Source organism: Quercus robur, chromosome 8 (genome assembly GCF_932294415.1).
Source record: "Quercus robur chromosome 8, dhQueRobu3.1, whole genome shotgun sequence".
Lineage (NCBI taxonomy): Eukaryota > Viridiplantae > Streptophyta > Magnoliopsida > Fagales > Fagaceae > Quercus > Quercus robur.
This window is the reverse complement of record NC_065541.1, coordinates 60,637,827-60,660,268: the sequence shown is the minus strand read 5'-3', so window position 1 is coordinate 60,660,268 and position 22,442 is coordinate 60,637,827. Positions and strand designations below refer to the sequence as shown.

The following is a 22,442-nucleotide window of genomic DNA, read 5'->3' as shown; positions in this document are numbered from 1 at the left end:
TTTGATTATGCTACTCATTTACGCAAAAATTATGTATGGATTCAACGTGGTGTCTCACTGAACTTAGAATCTTCATCTAACCATGAACATTACAAACTGTCCTATAAAACAACCAAACTCCATCTTAAGGATTCTGAATTCAGCCTTTCAGTCAAGGAGTTATGCAAGTTTTTACAAGTTTCTTTCCAACACATAACCACTTTATTTTCTCAATATCAAAAGCATTGTACAGCATCCACATTAAGCAAAGTACCATTTGAAATACTTCAAGCTATCCTTCCCAATTCCCATTACTAAAAACTTAGTGTATATCTGTGGTGCCGCCCATAAAATTAGATCCAAGCCCACAACACTAATATCTTCAACCAACATGCTAGCAAGTAACCAAGCCAATCAGAGCAAAAACTAGACAATATTCAAAAATTAAGAAATGGGTCTTTTTATTTACATAAAGACTGTAAATTTGTGATCAGTTTCACAAGTATTCTCCAAAAAAGAAACAAGCTTTTTGACTTAAAAACTTTGCCCCCAAAATGTAGCTCTGCTTAAATCTAATCTAATATCAAAGTGACTCATTCTTCAGCATCACTAGTGTTTTGATCAATATTACCAAACTTCTGCTTGAATGAGTCTTGCCTCTGCAACCATATCATGTGCCCCTGCACCAAAACCCACAAAATTTTCCACAAATTCTATCACAAAATTGAATGAATGTAGTATTATATAATACAGTGTTGAGTGTACTACAACAGTGTGGGTTGGGGGATGTATAAGAATTTAGCTTACTTGGAGAGCAGCAGCCCAGGCAATGAGAAAAGAGGCGAACCAGAATTTCTTGTCCTTGAGCAGATTCTTCACTTCCATGTTCAAATTCAAAACCCTAACCCTTGAAATGCTCTGCCTTTGTTGCCTTTATTTTTGATCGGTAAAACAGAGCTTTTGAAAATAAAATTTTGTTTTTGGACCAGAGATTAGTAGATTTGGAAACAAAGCTTGCCTATATTGATGTAGCCCAAAACCTTTAGAAAAGGTGGGTTAGGCTTGGCCCAGTTCATGCTGATACTACACTAACTCTGGTTATGTTTGGTTTGAAGGGAAAGGAAAGTAAATCCAGTGTTTGGTTTAGATGAATAGTGAAAAAAAAAAAAAATGGAAAAGTGAACTATATATTTTCCACTCAGGCCCATCATTTCCTTTCCTTGAAAAGGAGAGAGAATAAATAGCTTTATGGGTAGAGCCCATTGATAAGCCATTTTCTTTTCTCTGACCCTTTTTCTTTCTTTTCCATCTCCCTTGTGTTTTCCAAACATAGTGTAAGTCTTCTTACCAAAATTTTAAAATGGGTTATGATCCTCAATTGATTAAATACCGGCATTCGGTCAACTTCGATTCATTTCAATTTCATTAGGTCAATTCGGTCTAATCAATCTATTTCAGTTCATTTCGGTCCACTTTGGTGTATTTTAGTTTATTTTGGTCTCACTAGATAAGTTCGGTCCATTTGGTCCACTCTGATGCATTTCAGTCCATTTTGATACCATTGGGTAAGTTCTGTCTATTTTGGACCATTCAATTTATTTAATTTACTTCAATCTATTTTGGCCTACTTTGGTCTATTTCGGTGCACCTACTTTTTTTTTTTTGAGAAATAAACTAACTGTTAAACATACACACTTAATTACACTCTCTCACCAAGTTCAAATACATTTGGGTTAAGAGTACTCATTAAGAATAGAAAAAAGACAAATTTGGGTTAATAGTACCTATTCTAAAATCTAAATCCGAATTTATTAAAAAATATAAATTTCAAACTCGTATTCATAATCAACGGCATTATTTACTCCCCATTATTAAGCGGTGCATGTGATCAAGCTCACGTGGTTGTTCTAGCTTAGATTCAAATTCACTGGAAGCTGAAAAAACTAATCAACATGGGCAAGAGAGTTTCAGTTTTTAAAGATTTTTTATTGGGATATTGCACATATATGTTGCATCTTGAATTAAAAAATGAAGAGAGATGCCATTTGGCTTTATGAGAGGAGAAGGAGCCAGAGATGTCATACAATTTAGTAAATATATTAAAAAATAACAATAGCCTAAACTTTGGGAGAAAAGTGCAAAAAGACATAGGGCTCCACTAGACAAAAGATCATTAAGAAACTGCAAAAATCATAATCGAACCCTTGCAGTTGGTTAATATTTTTGTTTTCTTTGGCAAGGAAGGAACAAGAACCATGGAGTTGGTCAACAGCAAATCTACTGATCTCTGCTTAAATAAAGAAATATTTTAGTGAAAGAAAAATACTATTTTGTTTACAAGTGTACAGTTAGTTTACTTTTTTGTTTGCATGCAGTATGGAAGAAAAATACTAATCATTTCTAATATGAACATCCATATTTATAAATTCTAAAAGTAGGGTCTAGGGAGAAGTTCTGCTATACACAATGTAGAATTATCAATTTAATTTCTTTTCAATACAGAAAAGTGAGTCATTCTATGATTAGTATAATTCAATTTCCATGTTGGTTATGGTACTTGTAAATTGGTAGTGTTACTTGGCTATCCCAGAAATGAAAAATTGGATTTGAATTCTCTAACCTTTCGTTAGTCCGTTAGTAGTTGTAAGGGGGAATAAACATTTTTTATATATATAATTACATGAATTTGGGAAATAAGAGTGGGGTTGATACTTATGTGAGACACAAATTATATGGAAATTATTCTCGAAGTGGATTTTCTCATAGTCCATCAATTTTATATGATGAGCTAACTGTCTCACTGTAGACATTTATCTGTTTCTAATGTACTTAAAGCAATCAAACAGAGAATCAAGTGATAGTATAGGATAATGACATTCTTTATTGTGTCTCATATTTGTGATTCAAATCCCATATTTCCTCCCCTCTCATTATCTACCTATAAAAAAGAAAAGAAAAGAAAAGAAGCTCAGCCACACAGATCAATCAAAAGGAAGCTAAGCAAGGAGTATAAGACAAAAGATACAAATACATTCCATAAGCAATGCTTTACAAGCGAAAAATACATCATGAATATGTACATCAAACATTCAATCCAATCATTGAAAACCGCATTGGCCCATGTCTTCAAATTTCAAAAGCAACAAAGAAATCCCAACTAATGACCTCATGAACTGTAGAACAAAATTCTTCTATCACAATAAGAGTGTTACACTTTATAGTGCACTGACTATAATGTGCATAGCTCATTTCTTGATAAATATATCCACAACTCATTTTTGTACTTCTTATGGTACTTGTCCTACTTTACACACTCTAGATTCTCTCTGTTTCATTTGAAATACACATGGCCCATTTTACGATTAAAAATTTATTTTGTAGAACTTACAGCCCTGAATGTCACTTTATTTAAAAGTTTAAATAACATGAAATGGATCCATTCTTGCTATTGACTCACAATCGATCTTTGATCCCTCTTGATCCACAACTGATCAACTGCATCAGAACCTTAGATGCCTTCTTCTTCTTCTCACTGGGACAATCATTCTCCGCCAGCAGATTTCTAACACGAACCTCCTTAGACCCCTCCAAACTACCTAACCCTCCAAAACCATCCTTTGAAAATGCCAAGTGAACCTCTTCATGACCCTTCATCTCAGTTACATCATTCCCTTCACACTCTTCAACTTTTTCACTATCCTTCCTTTTCTGCCTCCCCTTATCCTCAGTCTGTGTGGCTGCATTATTAGATGCTTTTGCAGCAAATTCCCCACCAGCTCTGGCCTTGTAAACTTCATATTCACGAAGGTCATCAAATGAATTCCATGACTGATTCTTTTTCCTCACAATGACTGTAGGGATATTGGAGTCTATACTCGAAGTGCTTGTGTCGAAGGAATTGTTTGAGGTTGATGATATTGATGATACTGTTTCATAGGATCGAAAGCTTAAAGAAGTTTCAAGGAGTTGTGAACCTTTGAAAACGTATTCTTGGCCGTGACAAGGGTATATGAAGTCATTGTCAGACAAGTCTTGCCACACAAATCCATTCTTGTAGCTCCTGAATGAAAAAATAATATATAAAAATTAAATGACACAATCTATTTGGTTGCTGAAAAATAATATGAAGAAAATTTCAAGATAGTATTAAAATTTTGACTCTTACGATTAGTTTATTAATTGTTTAGCTGAAAAGGTTTGGTTTATACCTAGGAAAAATTACAAATTTAGTACTTTAATTTAGTACTTTTAGTCTTACAATTTGATGTGTCACCAATCGCAAAAAAGTAATTTAAACATTGATTTATTATGTTGTTGAAGTGACATCAATCACGTTCATTATTAGGTTAGTTTGTAAGCCTTTGACAGTAAAATTGGTAGTGGCTTTAGCATTTTTCCAATTTCTTAGAAACCGGCCAGAGTTTAAAGGAGCAAAATATGTGCAGGGAATATAATTAGATTTACCTTTTTGAAGACCAGGAATACATGTTGGCCATGCCTTGTCCTCGAAGAAAATTTAGTCTGTTCATCACATCTGAGAAACAGAAAATTTTAAACAAGAAGATACTACTAATATTGAATTTTCATACTGTGTTTAGTGCACTTTTGGGTCTCTGACTCTTTAGTATTCAAGCTTCATATTTGATCAAGTGATACTATTGAGTTTTACTGTGTTTTGTTCTGTTTTACGGAATTTACCTCTGAGATAGAGTCCTTTTGGTGAAGAGAGAGGGACCTCCATGAAATGAGGTTGCTCGAGCTGGCCATTGCGGGAGAGGTAGTAAATGACGGGAACTTTTTGCTCAGTTGTCTTCGACTTTGGCTCCATCCAAACCTTGGTTCTCTCGGGACTAGTGTCTCTGTCTTGCCATTGCCTTGGCATGCATGACACTTTCCTTCCTGCTGAATCGACTGCCATAATTATCTGAATAAAGTAAAGCAATTCATTACTTAAGGTACATAAAAAAAAATATAGTTGGGAAACGTGAAGTTTTAAAAAGTTATATATAGGTAGTCAGGGAGATCATATTTATAAGAACATGGCTTGGGAAATGACAGAAGTAATATATAGTAATATAGAGCATGGCTGGTGGATTTGGTTAGTCAATAGAGGGAGCAAACCGACAGCTTTTATCAAACAAAGAAGTAAAACAATTGAAGTTTTGCCCATCAAATTTTGTCATTGCTGAAATTTGAATCAACATCAACCAATCTTAAGGTCATTTGCATATAAGTTTATGCAGCAAATTTCTTATGAGGCAATAATTTAGAACGATCTCTGTAATGTTTGGTGCAAGTGTAGGGCCAAATGCCAACATGTTCCATAAAATGTATTGTCTATTATTAACAAGCTCACGGGTTAAAGTAGGCTTAAGACAAAACTTCTTTTTTCAATGCATCAGTAAAAGCCAAAGGCTAGTCCCGTGAAACCATGACGCTCTTGGAAGGCAAGTTGGACCATATCCTATAGCTGCCAAACTGAAACCACGGAAGCTAATAGAGAATCTGCTGACTCTGAAGCTCCAAACAGGAGCTATTACTGACTAAGGCTAAGCTTGATTTATCAAATACTATCTCCCGGCCATCCATTATGTGCTGCTGAGTGCAAGAACTCTTCCACTCCAGTTTTTCTAGTCACAAATAGGAAGAAATGTCCAAAATCATATTAAATGTTACGAGAGTCGTGATCACTTACAATATTTCTGTCACATTTTTGGCTAGCTAGTGCTAAGCTTCGTCTGAGATTTGGAAAATCAACCAATTTGTTTGACATTTGGTTTGTTTCAAGTATTTGGATAGAATAGAATCATGAATTACTATTTACCATTGAGTCCAAACAGAATCCTTTAAAGGGGATTGTGTCCTTTCTGGAATAAGCACAAGACCAACCTCAGAACGCAATTGAACACCATCCAGAGCTATCCTTAAACGTTGCTCATAAGAAGCCCGGATGTTGTGAACTTTGCTTGGCCCAAAGGGGTTGTGGAAGAAACCATAGGTGATGGCTGATACAGAAAATGCTAAAGCTACAATCAATTTTATTATAAAAAGGTTTACAAACTAAGGAGATACATGACAATGATTGTGATTAATACCAGTCTCACTAGATCAGACGGGGCAACAAAAAGTGTACCATCCGAATGATTGAAAATTAATGACCTAATGAAACAACAATAAGATTTACATCATTTATATGAGTAATAATAGGAGAAAGTAATCAAATATAATGTGCTTCACTGATTCCTTAGACTCTTTGCAGCAATCATTTTGAACAAAATTTGGAATACTAACTTTAACAGCAACTACACGTGGCTGTTCAGGCCGTTCCAACAAAGTTAAGCAAAAGTTGTTCCTAAAAAGAGAAATAAAATTAAACAAAAAGAAAACTATTTCACCTATCTATGAATATTGATAGATCAACAGAAACAAAGGATGGCAATTCTGTAACTCCCTATATGCTTAACTAGCACCAGAATTTGTTGGATCAGCATTTTGCTTCTTTGGACAAGCTGATGATAGATGGCCCTTTTCACCACACTCATAGCATGTTCTCCTCCTTATCTTACCACTGACTGAACTCTGTTCAGCTTTATCAGCTACTTGATTTGCAGCATTATCAGCTATTTGATTTGTAGTATTATCAGCTCCTTGACTTGTAGCATTATCAGCTACTTCGCTTGTATGCGCAGATCTTGACTTGATTCCCGCTCCTTTCATAGGGACTGCACAACTGATCTTGACAGGTCTTCCGCACACAATTTGTTGATCCAACTTTAATGCCATTGTCAGTGACAAACTGTCAGAGAAATCAACATGGGCATAGCCACGGAACTCCCCTGTTTCCTTGTCCTCACCAAAACGTATAGATGATATATTGCAGTCGGAAAAAAATTTCCGCAGTTCATCCTCCGTTATATCCCATGACAAATTTCCAACATAGATTCTATTGTATCCCTCAACAATTTTGGGGGCAAAATCAGGTAATTTGATGACTCTTGTTGCCTTATAAGGCTGGATTTTTAGATACAGTCCACCCCTGATACATTAGAAGCTACATAAGCATGATGTGGAATTACGCAAAAACAATATATATGGGTAATTGAAGGGAAATTTTGTGTATATGCTACTCACATATCAGCTCCATCAAGGGCCAAGGCTCGTTTAGCTGCAGCTTCAGTCTGTAAAAATGTAAGAGTTAGATCAAGCAAAGCAGGAATTGAAAATTTAACAGTAAGATCAAGCAGACCAGGAATTAGGAAACAAGAACCATTCAGGATTCAGCAAATTTCAGGAAAAAATAAAGAATCTCAAACCCTTGGAAACTTTGCCTTTTTGTTTTTCAGCAAATTTAAGTTGCTCTATCCAATCTGTTAACCAGTTTATATGCCATCATAGTAGAAATTGGCCTCTCTGCTATTCCATAAAGATTTAGTTGACAATGAAAATAAGGAACTTTTATCCATGTATGCGGTGCATGCCTAAGGTATAAATGAGCCTACATTTCAAGGCATGCTCCTAATATCTTACATGCATCACATACGAGGGAGCATGCATTTGAAAGGATAATGCCAAAGGTTGGGTATTAACATTGAAGTACAGCAAGAAACAAGAGGCTTGAAATTAGTTAAAAATTGAAACCCTTGTGATTCCTACAAGAAAGAAGCCACCTTCAACTAAGAATGGTCAAGAGGTATAGCAACATGTGCCTCCCCAAACTATGCCCAAAGAGGTTCTAGTCCAGCTCAATGGTCAAACCGGAAAAACAAACAGTCCAGGTAGGAACCATCTTGTTCCTTTTGTTCCTTCTTTCTCTGTCACCACCACCACCACCACCCCCAACCCCTACCCCTTTTCATTTTCTCTTGCAAACAAACACAGTTTTTTATTGGAAGTCATGGACTTAATGGTTTCAAACCCATGATGGCATGACCTCACATTCCACCCATACTTGTGGGAGGAGGAACTGCCATTTGCCAGAACTCATTGGCCACTTCCAAGCAGACACACACATGGCCACAACCTTTCTCAATTTTTTGAAAACAAGATCTCATGATTTGGACCAATCTTGTGCTAGGCTGGCCAGTTAGGTTTTTAGATCACCTCAGTAATCTTAAAAAACAAGAGCATTGATGTGATATCTTCATATTTATAAGTTTATTTTCACTTGTTTTCTATAGCAACCAATATCTAGCTTTTAAGGGAGCAAAAAAACTCATCAAAGTTATGTTACAATTGTAATTATCAAAATAGAAAAACTTCCCAGTCTAAATTATCTAAATGCGGTAGACAATCTACGTAATTACTTACCTTGAAACTAATAATGGCAATTCCTCTGAACTTCCCACTCTCAGGAAACTTCATACAATCAATTTCAGTTATAGTACCACAGCTTTCAAAGAAACTTCGAATATCATCCTCCGTCGAGTAATATGGAATGCCTCCAACATAGATTTTTTTAACAACCTCCTCATATGATTGACTGTTAAACAATATAGAAAACACGCATAATGAGTGAAAAGCTACAAAACCATCATCATTCCCATAGAGAAAGAAGACACCATCAATTCAAACTAAAATCCTTTTTTACATAAGAAGATGATTTTTTGTTTATTTAAGGAAAATGTAGGGGAGAGGACCTAAAACGATCTAATATCTTTAAACTTAGGTTTTGCCATTGTTATGGCCAATGTAAATCAAAATACAACTATTTGGCTTAGTGGCTGTGAGTTACACTATTCAGTTCTTATATTATAAACCAACATCAAGCATTAACTTAAAATTCGGAATATATATAGGAATACATGTTTTGTATGAAATCACTGCACCTACCCAAGTTAGTCTCTACAGTCATTAGTAAAAGCATCATATTTAGAGTGGAAAAAGCAATGTCATGCTCAATATGTTGATTTCCTTCTCCTTTTGCCAGTTTCTCTAGCCAACCAAAACAGAATAACAAATGCATTCAATATCAATACCACACAATCAACTCAAAACCACAATATATAAACAAATTTAGAACTCAATGAAGAACAAATACTTTTCCTACTGTATACTAAGAAGAAGCTAAGACCTCATAACTTCCTATATGCCAAATAAACACAACATAATCATACAAACAAAGGTGAACAAAAATGACAAAACCCAAAATGGGCACAAGGGTATCTTCTCAAATTACCTCTCACCATTCTTATTTGTCTCCATGACCCCTTTCCCTTCACTCCCAAGCTCAGCAGCATTGTTCTCTTCCTCACTCTTACCCTCCTCCTTCTTCTTCTTAACCTTTTTCTTCTTCTTCTTCTTATTAGATTTCTTGGCCTCCTTCACAACCCCATTTTCCTCTGAATCCAAAGCAACATCCTTTACCTCCTCCTCCTCTCTCTTCCTCTTCTTTTTCTTCTTCTTCTCAACCAAACTCTCAGACCCACCTTCTTTCTCTTCAGGGTCACCACCACCACCACTTCTCCTACTCTTCACAGCCTCTGGGTCCTCTAAAGATAACTTTTTTCTGCGTTTCTCTCTCTTTGTCAATCTGGGTTTTTGCGTCGCCGAGTCTATAAGCTCTTTCAGAGACAATTGGGGCTTTGCATTCGGGTCTGGTTTTGTCGGACCACCGTTATTCGGGTCTGATTCTGACACGGTTTTCGTTATTGTCTCGGCTAGCTCGGCTCTTAGCTTTCTCTTTAGCTTCTTGTTCGATAAAACCATCCTTACAATACTACAACAATGGCGGCTTGCTCTTCCACACAGAGAGAGACGAACCGTTTGGGGGGTTTTCTTTGTAAAGCTAAGAAGTAGTGAAACGCACCGTTTTTCTCGAACAGCGCAGCGGAGAAGATAGTAAACTACATGAGTTTGTTTTGCCGTTTTCACTTGCAGACTGTGGGTCGTTTAGTATCCACGTCAGCTAAATGGAAAAGAAAAAAGAAAAAAAAAAAAAAACATTTTACCATCCTAAACTATACTCTAGATTACATTTTGTACTGTAAGTTTTTTAAATGCACTCTAAACAATGACTCTTGCTACACTGTACATCCTAATATTAAGTTTGCTGTTAACTTGGAGGAAAATAAAAAGTTTAAGATGCAAAGTGTAATCAAGAGTATTGTTTAGAGTGGTAAAGTGTAATTTTTCCTTTATTTTTAATGGATTGAGAAGATGGGAAATTGGTTCATTTCACATTATATCATACCTTTCCATCCAAGTTATTGGCAAACTTAATGTCGGGGTGCAAAGTATAACAAGGGTAATAGTTTAGAGTGCAAAATATGCATTCGAAAAATTTAAGGTGCAAAGTGTAACTTGGGGTATAGTTTAGAGTAATAAAGTATGATTCAAAAAAAAAAAAAAAAAAACCCTTTGATCGGACCACACCTTTTTATCCTATGACTAAAGTTTAGTTGCAAAATGATTAGATTATAATCTTACTCAATAAAATAAAATTATTATATATTTTGAAAATCTAACATTAAATTGCATGTTCTTTACACTTTTAATACACGTGTCAATTGGATATTATTTACCATATGACCTATTAGCTTATATTTTATGCATAATTTTAAACTACAAAAACTTCCAATTTAAACAATTTATTGATGATATAGTTATTAATTTTTAATTTTCTAAAAATTTTACAAGTATGGAAGATATAATAAGAAGATGTAATCCAATGGTAGATTTGTTAAAATTCACTTCCAATAAAAAAAATATTAAGTAAAGTTATAAACTGCGGCTACAACCAATTTTGTAAATAAACCTTGTCTATAAATCTATTTTGTCAAAATTCACCTTCAATTAAAAAATATTGAGTAAATTTGTAGACTAAAGTTACAACCAATTTTGTAACTAAACTTTGTCCATAAATCTATTTATGAGAAAATATTTTTCAAATTTTGATTGAATTAGTGAAATAAAAGTAACATTTATTTTACTTTGGTGTGTGTGTGTCTATGTGTGTGTGTGTATATAAGTTAGGTTTAGAAGTCGTGATTGTACCAAATGACTTCACTAAATTGTAGCGATTTTCTTTCTCAAAAAAAAAAAAAAAAAAAAAATTTGTAGCAAATTTTTCTAAGTTGTAGTTGCACCAAGTGGTTTCACAAAATTAGTTTGAAGGGTTTGGCTTACTTCCAGTACTTTTTAAACTGGAATCTCCTTTGATTTTAATAAGAAACGGTCACATCACCCACTAACTAAATAAAATGTGGAAATTAAAACTCACTATCACTTGCTATTGTGTATTTAAAACAAAAGGACACCTCCAGTTAAAAAAGTACTAGAGGTAAACCAAACCCTATTTTGAATGAAAACAATTTTTTAGATAGAGTCAACAACTTATTAGTTCTTATTAATTTCTTTAGATAAAATAACAATAAGTGTTTTAAGGAAACATGCAACATGCATTTTCTAGTTGATAAAAACAAATGTAGTTGTTTAAAGAAGTGATTGATTATTGTGGTTTTATGGACTTGGGTTATGAGGGTTCAAAATACACTTGGAGTAGGCATTTTGAGAATGGTAATTCAATTTGGGAACGACTTGATAGGTGCTTGGCCACTAGTAGTTGGTTTTTAAAATTACCAGGTACAAAAGTTCATCACTTGAGGTGTGATTCATCAGACCATATTCCTCTCCATATTACCATCAAGATTGGACCCTCCTTTGCGGAAAAAATTATTCTAATTTGAGGAGATGTGGTTGTCAAATAGGGGGTGTGAGGAGGTAGTTTTTTCGGCATGGAAAGGTGATGGAACTTTCAAGTTTAATGGAGATGTTTTGGCCAAAGTTGACAAATGTGGGAAGGATTTGACTTGGTGGGACAAAAACGTTTTTGGAAATGTGCGAAGAGAATTGGACCGATTGAAGAAGCTTCTACTAAAAGCTGAAGAAGCAACCATGGTCAATGGGAATAACTTTCGGGTGAGACAACTAAAGAAAGAGATTGATGTATTGCTGGATAGGGAGTCTACTATGTGGGCTCAAAGGTCAAGATTACTTTGGACAAGGAATGGGGATAGAAACACAAAATATTTCCATGCTTGTGCAACAAGAAGGTATAGAAGAAATAAGGTGGAGGGTATTAGAGATGAGGAATGTAATTGGCGTGTCCAGCAAAGTGATATTGCAGGAGTGTTGGTTGACTACTTCAAGCCCTTTTTTCTTCAAGTGAGTCAAATGGGTATTAGAAGGTGTTGTCATGTGTCCCTACAATTATTGATGAGAATATGAATAATATGTTAAGCCAAGAATTTAGTGAACAAGAAGTAGATACTGCCTTGAAGCAAATGGCACCCCTCAAGGCTCCTAGGCCGGATGGAATGTCAACACTTTTTTACCAACACTTTTGGGGCACAGTTGGTCAAGACATCACTTCTTCCATTTTAACATGGTTGAATTCAGGTATCCTACCCATTCCTCTAAACCATACGTTTATTGCTCTCATTCCCAAAATTCATAATCTTGAACATGCTCACTAATATCACCCCATTAGCCTTTGTAGTGTTATTTATAAGATCTATTCAAAAGTCCTTGCAAATCAGTTGAAAAAATTAATCCCACACATTATAACAGAACACCAAACGACCTTCATAAAAGATAGATTGATATCTGATAACATCTTGGTGGCTTTTGAAACCCTACATAGCCTACAAAATTATAAGTCTAGAACTCATGGTTTTATGGCAATTAAACTAGATATAAGTAAGGCTTATGGTTGGGTAGATTGGAATTTCCTTGAAAAACTCATGAGGAAATTGGGGTTTAATGAAAGGTGGGTGCAGTTGATTATGGGGTGTGTGAAAACAATTTCCTACTCGGTCCTAGTAAATGGTGAACTATGAGGTTTGATTCAACCTACCCATGGGATTAGACAGGGTGATCCACTATTTCCTTTTCTATTTTTGCTTTGTATTGAAGGGCTGAATGGGCTTATAAAGAGAGCGGAAAGTAATGGTGACATACATGGTTTTTCTCTTTGTAGGAGAGGACCAAAACTAACCCATTTGCTCTTCGCAAACGATAGTCTTCTCTTTTGCAAGGCAATTATGGAAGAATGTGGCAAGGTGTTGGAGATTTTGGACATGTATGAAGCAGTTTTGGGACAAAAGGTTAATAGGATCAAGACATCATTATTTTTCAGCAACTACACCTCCACTGAAGTGAAGCATGAGATTATGGTGGCCTTGGACGTTCTTGAAATTAAGCAATATGATCGGTATTTGGGTCTTCCTTCCTTTGTGGGTAAAGGTAAAAAAGCAAGATTTAACTACATCAAGGAGAGGGTGTGGAGAAAATTGCAAGGGTGGGAAGGAAAATTACTATCTCAAGCGGGTAGGGAAGTTTTGTTGAAGGCAGTTATTCAAGTTATTCCCACCTACACAATGGGATGTTTTAAACTACCCATTGGCTTGTGCAATGAAATCAAAGTTTTAATTAAGAAATTTTGGTGGAGACAACAAGGAGATCGGAGAAAAATTCATTGGGTGAGGTGGGAAGAAATGACAAAGTTCAAGACAATTGGTGGAATGGGGTTTAGAGATCTAGCCATGTTTAATGACTCATTACTAGCAAAACAGGCCTGGAGACTTTTGCACAACCAAACCTCTCTCTTTTACAAGGTGTTCAAGGCACGTTTTTCCCCAACACAACAATCATGGAAGCTTCAGATTCAAGGATGGGGTCGTATGCTTGGAAGAGTATTTTGGTAGGGAGGGATATCATTCAAAGGGGTTCAAGATGGAGGATTGGAAACGATGAGAAAATAAACATATGGCAACACCGGTGGCTACCAAGAAAACAACTTCCTCTTTTGCCCATATGCCCTATTGAAGACTTTGAAAACAATATAGTGAGTTGCCTAATTGATCAAAACACAAGGCAGTGGCATACGGACTTGGTGGATGGGCTTTTTGTGGAGGAAGATGCTGAGTTGATAAAAAAATTCCACTAAGCCGAACAGTAAAGGAGGATGTCCTATACTGGCCTTATTCAAGTAATGGTGAGTATAGCTATAAAACAGGCTATAGATTTCTTAAGGAAGAAGTAGAGCTGATGGACACAGACATGGTACCACTACTTAGGGACAAATAGTTATGGAAGACCATTTGGGCTATGCGTGTGCCTTAGAAGGTAAAGACCTTTATATGGAGGGCTTGCCGCAATGCAATGCCAACAAAGCAAGCTTTGGTGAGAAGAACCATCATCACTGGCCCCATATGCGAATAGTGTAAAGATGCTGTTGAGGATCCGTTGCATGCATTATGGTCCTATGCAGAAGTTGATATAGTTTGGGCAGATCGGACCTTATGGGATTTTCGTAGTTGAAGCTCTTCGCATTTATGGCTTGGTCAGTTTGGAGCCAACGAAACCAAGTCCGTGTACAAGCACTTGCAATAGCGCTTCACGACATGGCTGAGGTCTCAAAACTCTCCTTGAAGGACTATCGCTCCAAGCTCCTGGACACCGAACCTCAAGTACAGAATCGAAGTCAAAGCTCTCGGTCTCATTGGACGCCTCCTCTAGTGAATTTGGTCAAAATAAACTTCGACGGCACGGTATTTTCAAAGGAAAACAAGTTAGGAATAGGTGTGGTGGTCCAGGATGAAAACGGATTGGTTTTAGGCTCATGCACCAAGCGTCTGCCCCAGGCTTACAGTGCAGTGGAGGTTGAAGCAATGGCGGCAACGGCAGCTTTGGACTTCGCTAGTGAGATGGGTATGAGGTAGGCTATCCTTGAGGGGGACTCCTTGGCTGTTATAAAAGCTTTGATAGAGGTTGAACAATCATTATCTCCAACAGGTCTGCTACTGGAGGATGTGAGGTTATTTTCTCAAAGATTTGAAAAATTGCTTTACTCTCATACTAAAAGAAAAGACAACTTTATTTTCTACCACACATTCAGTCCTCTATACAAGCTAATTTGGCTTGCTTGTATTAATAATATTTACACCTTTCACTCTCAAAAAAAAAAAAAAGTTATTTAGATTAGTAACAATAAGTGTTTTAACAAAACATGCAACATGCATTTTAGATAAAATAATAATAAATGTTTCAACAAAACATGCAACATCTATCTAAGTTTCAATTAATTGAGACAACAATTTATTTATTCTTATCAATTTCTTTAAATAAAGTAACAGTTATAGTTTTTAGACCTGGACCATGCAACGAACCGTAAAAACAAAATGTTTAAGATTTTTGAGGTTTAATCGAAATTCGATTGAGGTTAGACCGTGATGAAATAAGAATTTATTAATATAAAAATAAAATAAAGTACCACAAAATTCAAAAATTTTAACTAAAATAATATTTAAAGAGGTTAAATATATCTTCTATAATCTATATAAAAAATGAGAGTTTTGGTGGTTTGTTTTGCATATAGATGGTGGTTTTGTAGAGCTTTTTGGTTTTGTTGCTTGGTCAATACCACTAATAAAAAAAAGGAGAGTTTTGGTGGTTTGTTTTGCATATAGTTGGTTGTTTTGTAAAGTTTTCTGATTTTGCTACTTGGTCAATACCACTGACAAAAGTGTGTGATGCAATAGGCTATGTAGTCACTTTTTGCCCCCCTTTTTTTTTCCCAAATTTGGTAGGTTGTGGTTGGGAAGGAGTATTGAGAGTTGAAGTTGTTTGGTTGTTGACGATAAATGGGTCATGAATGTTTTTAGGGTTTGGCAAGTTAGTTGTCAGTTTGAGCTTGTGTGTGTGTGTGTTTTATTTTTATTTTTTTATTATTTCACACTTTGTTATTGGAAAAGTTGTTATATTGTAGGTATTGCATATATTCACCAATTATAGGAGATAAGGTCCCAAATTTTACAAAATTAATTTTTAACTTGTCCCAACGAAAAATTATGTATTTTTTTAATAATTAAAGTACTATACAAAGGACAAACAAAGGGCTTATGATATTGTATGTATTTAAATTAGGAAAATGTTGAAACAATAAATGTTGTTAACAACATGAGGGTTTGGGAACTATTTTTTGAAATATTTTATTGAGAGAATGATAAAACAATAAAAGTTATTGACAACTTTTTATAATTCCTTTGAAAATGATGTCAAAACTTTCCTATTATAATTTATTAACAATTGCCTTAAGGGTATCCATTAACATGACCCTTTAAATTATAGGTGGGGGATTTTATCCAAACAAAAAAACATGTCTAATTTATGGCTTTGTGCACAAAAAATGTAATGTATTCAATAAGTGAAGCAAATATGCTCTTGCAATCTTACTTTGTTTTTGAGTAGCTGTTTTTTTATTTTATTTTGGCCATTCGAGGAATGCACATTGCATCAAAGTGTGAATTGCCATTTGTTGTTGGACTAATATGTTTTCCGTATAAGGTTTTGTAGTTCTATTTTAAAGACCAATGAACACTAGCCTTTTTTGATATGGAATATAGACTTCCAAAGATATGCTTGCTACTTTTCTACTGAAATTTCCAATATTGTATGAAATTGGTACTTCTCTTTAAGGAGGTGAAGGAACAACCAACTAAGAAAAGATAAAACTTGGTCTTAAGCAAGAGAAGATTGTTGAACCATTCAAAAGGAATTCATAAGGATAAATATTTAATACTCACAAATAAGGATAAATACAATATTAATAAATGCATTTATTTCATTCCATATATGAGCTCCTTAACATTTGGCACATACATTGTAGTTAATAGCACAAAAACTTCAAAAGTCTAATATCATAGATATTAGATTTATATTCGTAAAGAAAACAAAAATCTACTACAATTTTAAACTTATCTATAAATACTATGTTAGGAACCCATGAGTAGAACTCACATTTGAAAACCGGCTTGCAAGAGAAAAATGCCTAAGAGCTTATAAACACATGGTTAAGCTTATATTTAATCCATTTGGGACACTAAGATCATAACATACTATATAACCGAAGTCGTGGACTTTTTGTTAACTTCATGAGAATTTGGCACATCAATTTTTCATGTCTAACAAATTTACACCTTAGTTATTTATTTAATTATTATTTTTAACGTTTATTTTCAGCTCCCTGATGCCCTGTTTGTTTTTTTTTTTTCCATCCCCAACCTACAAAATCGATCACTTCCGCTCCCTCAACTCAGCCAAAACCGACACTGAATTCATCATTCTCTCAAGACCCAACCAAAAGATGCAAAGAAAGATAAGTGAAAATCCAATATGGGTCTAACTCCTTTGTTGAAAACACACTCTATACCTCCTCTTCTGCTTCTTTTAAATCTCAAAGACTCTTCTTCTTCTTCTTCAAAAACAAAGTTAGGATTTATTTTTAAGGTTGAGATCAATCAATTGTTAAGTCTGGTCATCTTTCTTTGTGAGCTTATTAGCAATGTCTCTAATATAGACCATTAATATAGATCTGCTATGTTGCTCAAACCTTGATTAAGTTTTATGCCTAAAACTATTTGGAAAATTAAAAGAAGAAGAAATTTAGTAGGTTTTTTTTTTTTTTTTTTTTTTTTAACGTTCATATTTGTTTGATATGTTAGTAATTGTGGCCATTCCGGCCTATTTTGGTGAATTTTGGCCGAAATTAAATGAAGCTAGCTTTTAAGAAAGAAAAAAAGAGTAGAAGAAAAAGAAGAAATTTATAGCTATGAATTGTGGTGGACGAGGCTCCAGTAAATTTTGCAAACCTTTTTACAAGATTACATATGAACCACACAGAAAGTTAAATTAATTGACAAAAAAAAAAAAAAAAGATGAATACAAAGTTATTTGAACAACCATCTAAAAAAACTTTATTTTTGCCTCTTCCTCATTAAAAAAAATATAATAAAATAACTTACATTGGAGGCTTGAAGGGTTTTTTTTTTTTGAGAATCAAATCAGCATGTTGTATTAAAAAAGCTGAGCAAAACTAGCCAAAATCGGTTAAGAGAATAGAGTTTATGTGTCTTGGAACATTCTCCATTCACATCATAAGACACGACTGACATGTTTAATAAGGTTATGAACAACTAAGTTACCATGTCTATAAATATGAGAAAAGAAAACGGACGAAAAAGAAGCCGACAAAATTTTGGCCTCAACCTCATGTCACAACTAGGCTACTCCTTCCCACAAATCAATAACCCACTAAAACACATTTATTATTTTATTTATTCATTTTACCGTTTCATTAGTTCTGGTGGACAATGGCATTTTACTTGATGTGGTTCATATTTGTTTGCTAAAAAAATACTCCTTTTTTCTTTTATTTTTTAATTTTTTTTTTATAAATGCTACGTCCGCAATATTTTCTCAACGCTTTTTATAACAAAACATATGTGATAAGTTTTTATTGGTTCTAATTTGAATCTATAACTTAAATTATGTTTTTGCCCACTCATAACAATCTACCACTTAGGATTTATTGTAAAAGTGCTGTGAAAATATTATGGATATAACATTTCTTTCTCTTTTTTTTTTCTTTTTTTTTTCCCCATTGACAACTTATTCTTACCCCACTTATTACCAAAGTAACTTTAACTGTTTACTAGCCTAAAATATCTTTAAACTTTATAGTGCTAAAAAACAAAAGCTTAAATATTAAGTGAGCTCAACAATTGCAAATCCTGTTTCTTCTTATCTTAAAACTGGACATAGCACTTACCCTTTTTCAAAGCCACCTATTATGCAAGTTTTGGAATTATTTTTTGAGATAGTCATGATTCTCCTCTTATAGTCCATACTAAATTAATTTCTTGCCAAGGAAACCCATTGTGGATGGCTGCCATGCTCTATTGAGTGTTACACTCTTGTCACAAACTATGGATCAAGGATTTGATTGTGGAGCTTGCCAACTCAAAGTTGCTGGCATCAATTGGGTTGCATGAACTATGCTTGAATGAGATTTCGGATGTGTTAGAACAAATTCATGTATTTTTTTGTGAAATAGGTAGGACATATATCCTGTAGGATAATTTCTAGACTATGTAATAAGTAAGCGCAAGTGTTGGAGTTCTATCGCTTTTGAATTTTTTTTATTAAAAAAGAATATTTAGAATGTTTTATAAATATTTCATATTTGGAATTTTCCCATGCATCGCACGGATTAACGAATAGTCAATATATATATATATATATATATATATATATAAAAGTAGAGACCTCATGTGGGAAAGCACGATATTCTACCAAATGGCACATTGTATGATATCCTTCTCATTTAAGCTTCCACCTCATCTAAATTTAGCATTTATGTCAAACTATTAAGTAATAACAAATGCATTTATTTCAATGTATTAATAAAATTCAAAAATTTTGTATACATTTATAACTTTACATGCTTTGAATTGACATGGATGTATTTAAAAAGTCATGGGAAATGTAGGAATAAAATTCAAAGAATTTTTATATATTTATAACTTTACATGCTTTGAATTGATACAGATAGATCTAAAAAGTCATGAGTAAGGTGGGAATAAAAAAAACTTTTCAATTTTCAGTGTAAGACTAACTTCAATGCAGAATTGCAAGAGTCAAATTCAATGAATTGGGCAAATATTATTTGTCTCCACATCAATTCAATATCAATCAATATATATATTGTAAGGACTCAATTTGTAACGATCTCAAACTCGTATTGGGTTCGAATGCTAAAGGCCCAAACAATAAATTTGTAGAGCGTGGATATAAAAGAACTGGATTAACTTCAAAAAAAAAAAAAAAACGATTAAACTTAACGTTTTTAGATGGATTAACACAAATATTACGATCAATTTCTCTTTGAAACAAGCTAAGTTCTTTATTTCATAAGGTTTTTCTCTAGGCGTCACTTGTTTAGAAGTTCCGATATTTTCTCTCAATGCATTCTTCCATATTATATACTGCCCTCTTGGTGTCATCTTCACCACACACGTGTAGGTTGGATTCAGAGGATCCCTTCCTGTCCCATCCGACACTTTCTGGAACCTTCATTCAGCAGCTGTAAGGTTGCTTCATCACTGTTCAGGCATCACTTCCACATTAATGCGGCCAGAGAGTTGGTTGAGAGGCAATTAATGTGGAGGCAGCAGTTGTTAAAGATATTTGTTTATCTTTTCTTTCTTACCCTTGGTCCCATGTCTCACCTTTAGTGGTAATGTAGCTGTGAAGTGTGTTTGTAACAATATGGCGTTCAGGTCGTCCTCGGACACATATTGCCGAGAAGGATTTTGTCATCGGATGAATACTGGACCCATCTCATGTGATATCTACTCTTCTTTTCATTTGGTTCCTCTTATAACTTTATACGGGTCTCCTCGAATGGTTTAACGTCCTCAGATGGGCCACAGGCCCAGTTAACACAGTTTTAATAATTATTGATTAACTTGCTCTCACATATATATATATATATATATATATATATATAAGCAGAGACCTTACGTGAGAAAGCATGAGTTTTTGCCAAGTTGCACATTGTATGACATCCTTCTCATTTGGGCTTTCACCTTATCTAAATTTAGCATTTATGTCAAACTATTAAGTAATGACAAATGCATTTATTTCAATCTATTAATAAAATTCAAAGAATTTGTATACATTTATAACTTTACATGCTTTGAATTGATACGGATGAATTAAAAAGTCATGGGAAATGTAGGAATAAAATTCAAAAGAACTTATATACATTAATAACTTTACATGCTTTGAATTGATACGGATGGATCTAAAAAGTCATGAGAAATGTAGGAATCAAAAAACTTTTCAATTTTCTACATAAGACTAATTTCAATGCAGAATTGCAAAAGTCGAATTCAATGAATTGGGCAAATATTATTTGTCTCCACATTTGTCTAGTATAAATCTCCATTTTCATTGGACTTAAAAATTAAATTTCCATAATTTTCTCACAATATCTTTGTATTTCTTTCTAAGAGGTATGTTAATTTTCAAAATATTACGTTCGTCTTAAATATTTCGTTTAAATTTTATGTATATGATTTTACTTATGGAGTATTGTAAATCTCCTTACCTTTCTTTGTTTTTAAAATGTCTCCTGTGTAAGGTGTGGGTTCAAAACTAGTAATTAAAAATAAGATGATATTTTTTTTAATTTATTAAGAACATTAAAAAATAAAGTATCTCTTATATTATTTAAAATATTTCTGAAAATTTAGACAAGATAATTAATTTTTTAACTTCTTTTTACTTGTCTTCAATCTTCATTCATTTTCTCTCTACCCGGCCCCACTTCGCAATGCTTTTTCTTCTCTTTCTTATCTTTCTTACGTTTTCCCCTATCTTGTTTTATTCTCTCTAGTCTTATCTATAAACACCAATCCTAATGGGAAATGTTAATAGATAAATGATAGAAAAATATATAAACGTAGTCCCACAGCTTATTTAAATATTTGTTTTCTCTCTATGAAGTTTGTCCTATAGCTTATAATGCTAAAAAATGACATAAAATTGCAAAAAAGATAAAAAGTAAAATAAATAAAAAAAAGTAAAAAAAAGTTGTTAATAAACACCTTACAATGCAATTGAATTATCTTTCTATCCTCTTATTCTCTCTTCTAGTCTTTCTTAAGGATTCGTTTTGTTGGAGGGGCAGAAAAGTAGGTGATAAAAAATTGTAAGAGAATAGAAAAGATTTTAATTTCTCTGATTTTTGTTTGATTATGAGTGGAAAAGTAGAGGGATGAAAAAAAAAATGAGTTTGTATAAATTTACTCATACACCATTGTTAAAAAATGATGGCCAATTAAAACAAAAAAGTTACAACAACCAAAAAAAAAAAAAAAAAAGCAATCACCCAATGTATTAAAAAATAAAAATCATGTAAAAAAAAAAAAAAAAAAAAAAAAACAAAACAAAACAACTATCACACCCACAACCACAACCCAGGAAGGGGGAGAAAGGAAGAGGCAACATTCCCAAGAAAGCACCAAAAAAAAAAAAAAAATTTGTATGACAATTTTGTCTATTAACCAGCCCAATTTTCTCCTTTAATTTTTTTCTCCATTTTGAATAAAAAACTTGTTGGTCGGCCCGGGAAGAAAACTCTTGGGCCTCACTATTTATTTTTCTTCCTCTTTATCTAAAATAATATACTCCAAAAAAGTTTTCCTTCCTAATTTCTCTCTTTTCTTTATTTGTTTTGGTCAGCTCCAAGAAAAGAATGCCTGCAAAATTTCTCTTTGAAAATGCATGATTCAACTTTCTATTCTAGAAACTCTCATGCCAACGTAAGTTCGCTCTCCCTTGTCCATTACTCTATTACTTCAGTCTCTCTAATCTCTATCACTCTCACCTCTCTCTCAGCCTTTCTTATAGAATGCATAAATTTTCTCATAGAATTTAGAGACTTTCCTATAAATATATAGAATTACCCAAAAAAAATATACGGACTTTTTCATAAAATATACAGAACTTCCCACAAAATGCATAGACTTTCACATAAAATGTATAGACTTTCCACAAAGTGTATAGATTTCCCACAAAATATACATTCCACCCGACTTATCATGTTATATTTTTTCAAA

General features: G+C 33.8%; 3 protein-coding genes across 3 annotated transcripts; all 3 read right to left on the bottom strand.

The window, feature by feature from the left end:
• Positions 1-423: 423 nt before the first annotated feature.
• LOC126697426 (uncharacterized) lies at positions 424-1,123 on the bottom strand. Its single transcript, XM_050394421.1, has 2 exons — positions 787-1,123; positions 424-659 (listed from the first exon to the last, which is right to left on the bottom strand). The coding sequence occupies exons 1-2, from the start codon at positions 862-864 to the stop codon at positions 573-575; spliced, it is 165 nt and encodes a 54-aa protein (XP_050250378.1). The 5' UTR covers positions 865-1,123; the 3' UTR covers positions 424-572.
• Positions 1,124-3,054: 1,931 nt separating this feature from the next.
• On the bottom strand, positions 3,055-5,496 carry LOC126697425 (protein SOSEKI 5-like). Its single transcript, XM_050394420.1, has 3 exons — positions 4,678-5,496; positions 4,444-4,513; positions 3,055-4,039 (listed from the first exon to the last, which is right to left on the bottom strand). The coding sequence occupies exons 1-3, from the start codon at positions 4,895-4,897 to the stop codon at positions 3,433-3,435; spliced, it is 897 nt and encodes a 298-aa protein (XP_050250377.1). The 5' UTR covers positions 4,898-5,496; the 3' UTR covers positions 3,055-3,432.
• Positions 5,497-6,193: 697 nt separating this feature from the next.
• LOC126697424 (phragmoplastin interacting protein 1) lies at positions 6,194-9,809 on the bottom strand. Its single transcript, XM_050394419.1, has 4 exons — positions 9,155-9,809; positions 8,287-8,458; positions 7,111-7,157; positions 6,194-7,015 (listed from the first exon to the last, which is right to left on the bottom strand). The coding sequence occupies exons 1-4, from the start codon at positions 9,682-9,684 to the stop codon at positions 6,439-6,441; spliced, it is 1,326 nt and encodes a 441-aa protein (XP_050250376.1). The 5' UTR covers positions 9,685-9,809; the 3' UTR covers positions 6,194-6,438.
• Between the last annotated feature and the right edge of the window lie 12,633 nt (positions 9,810-22,442).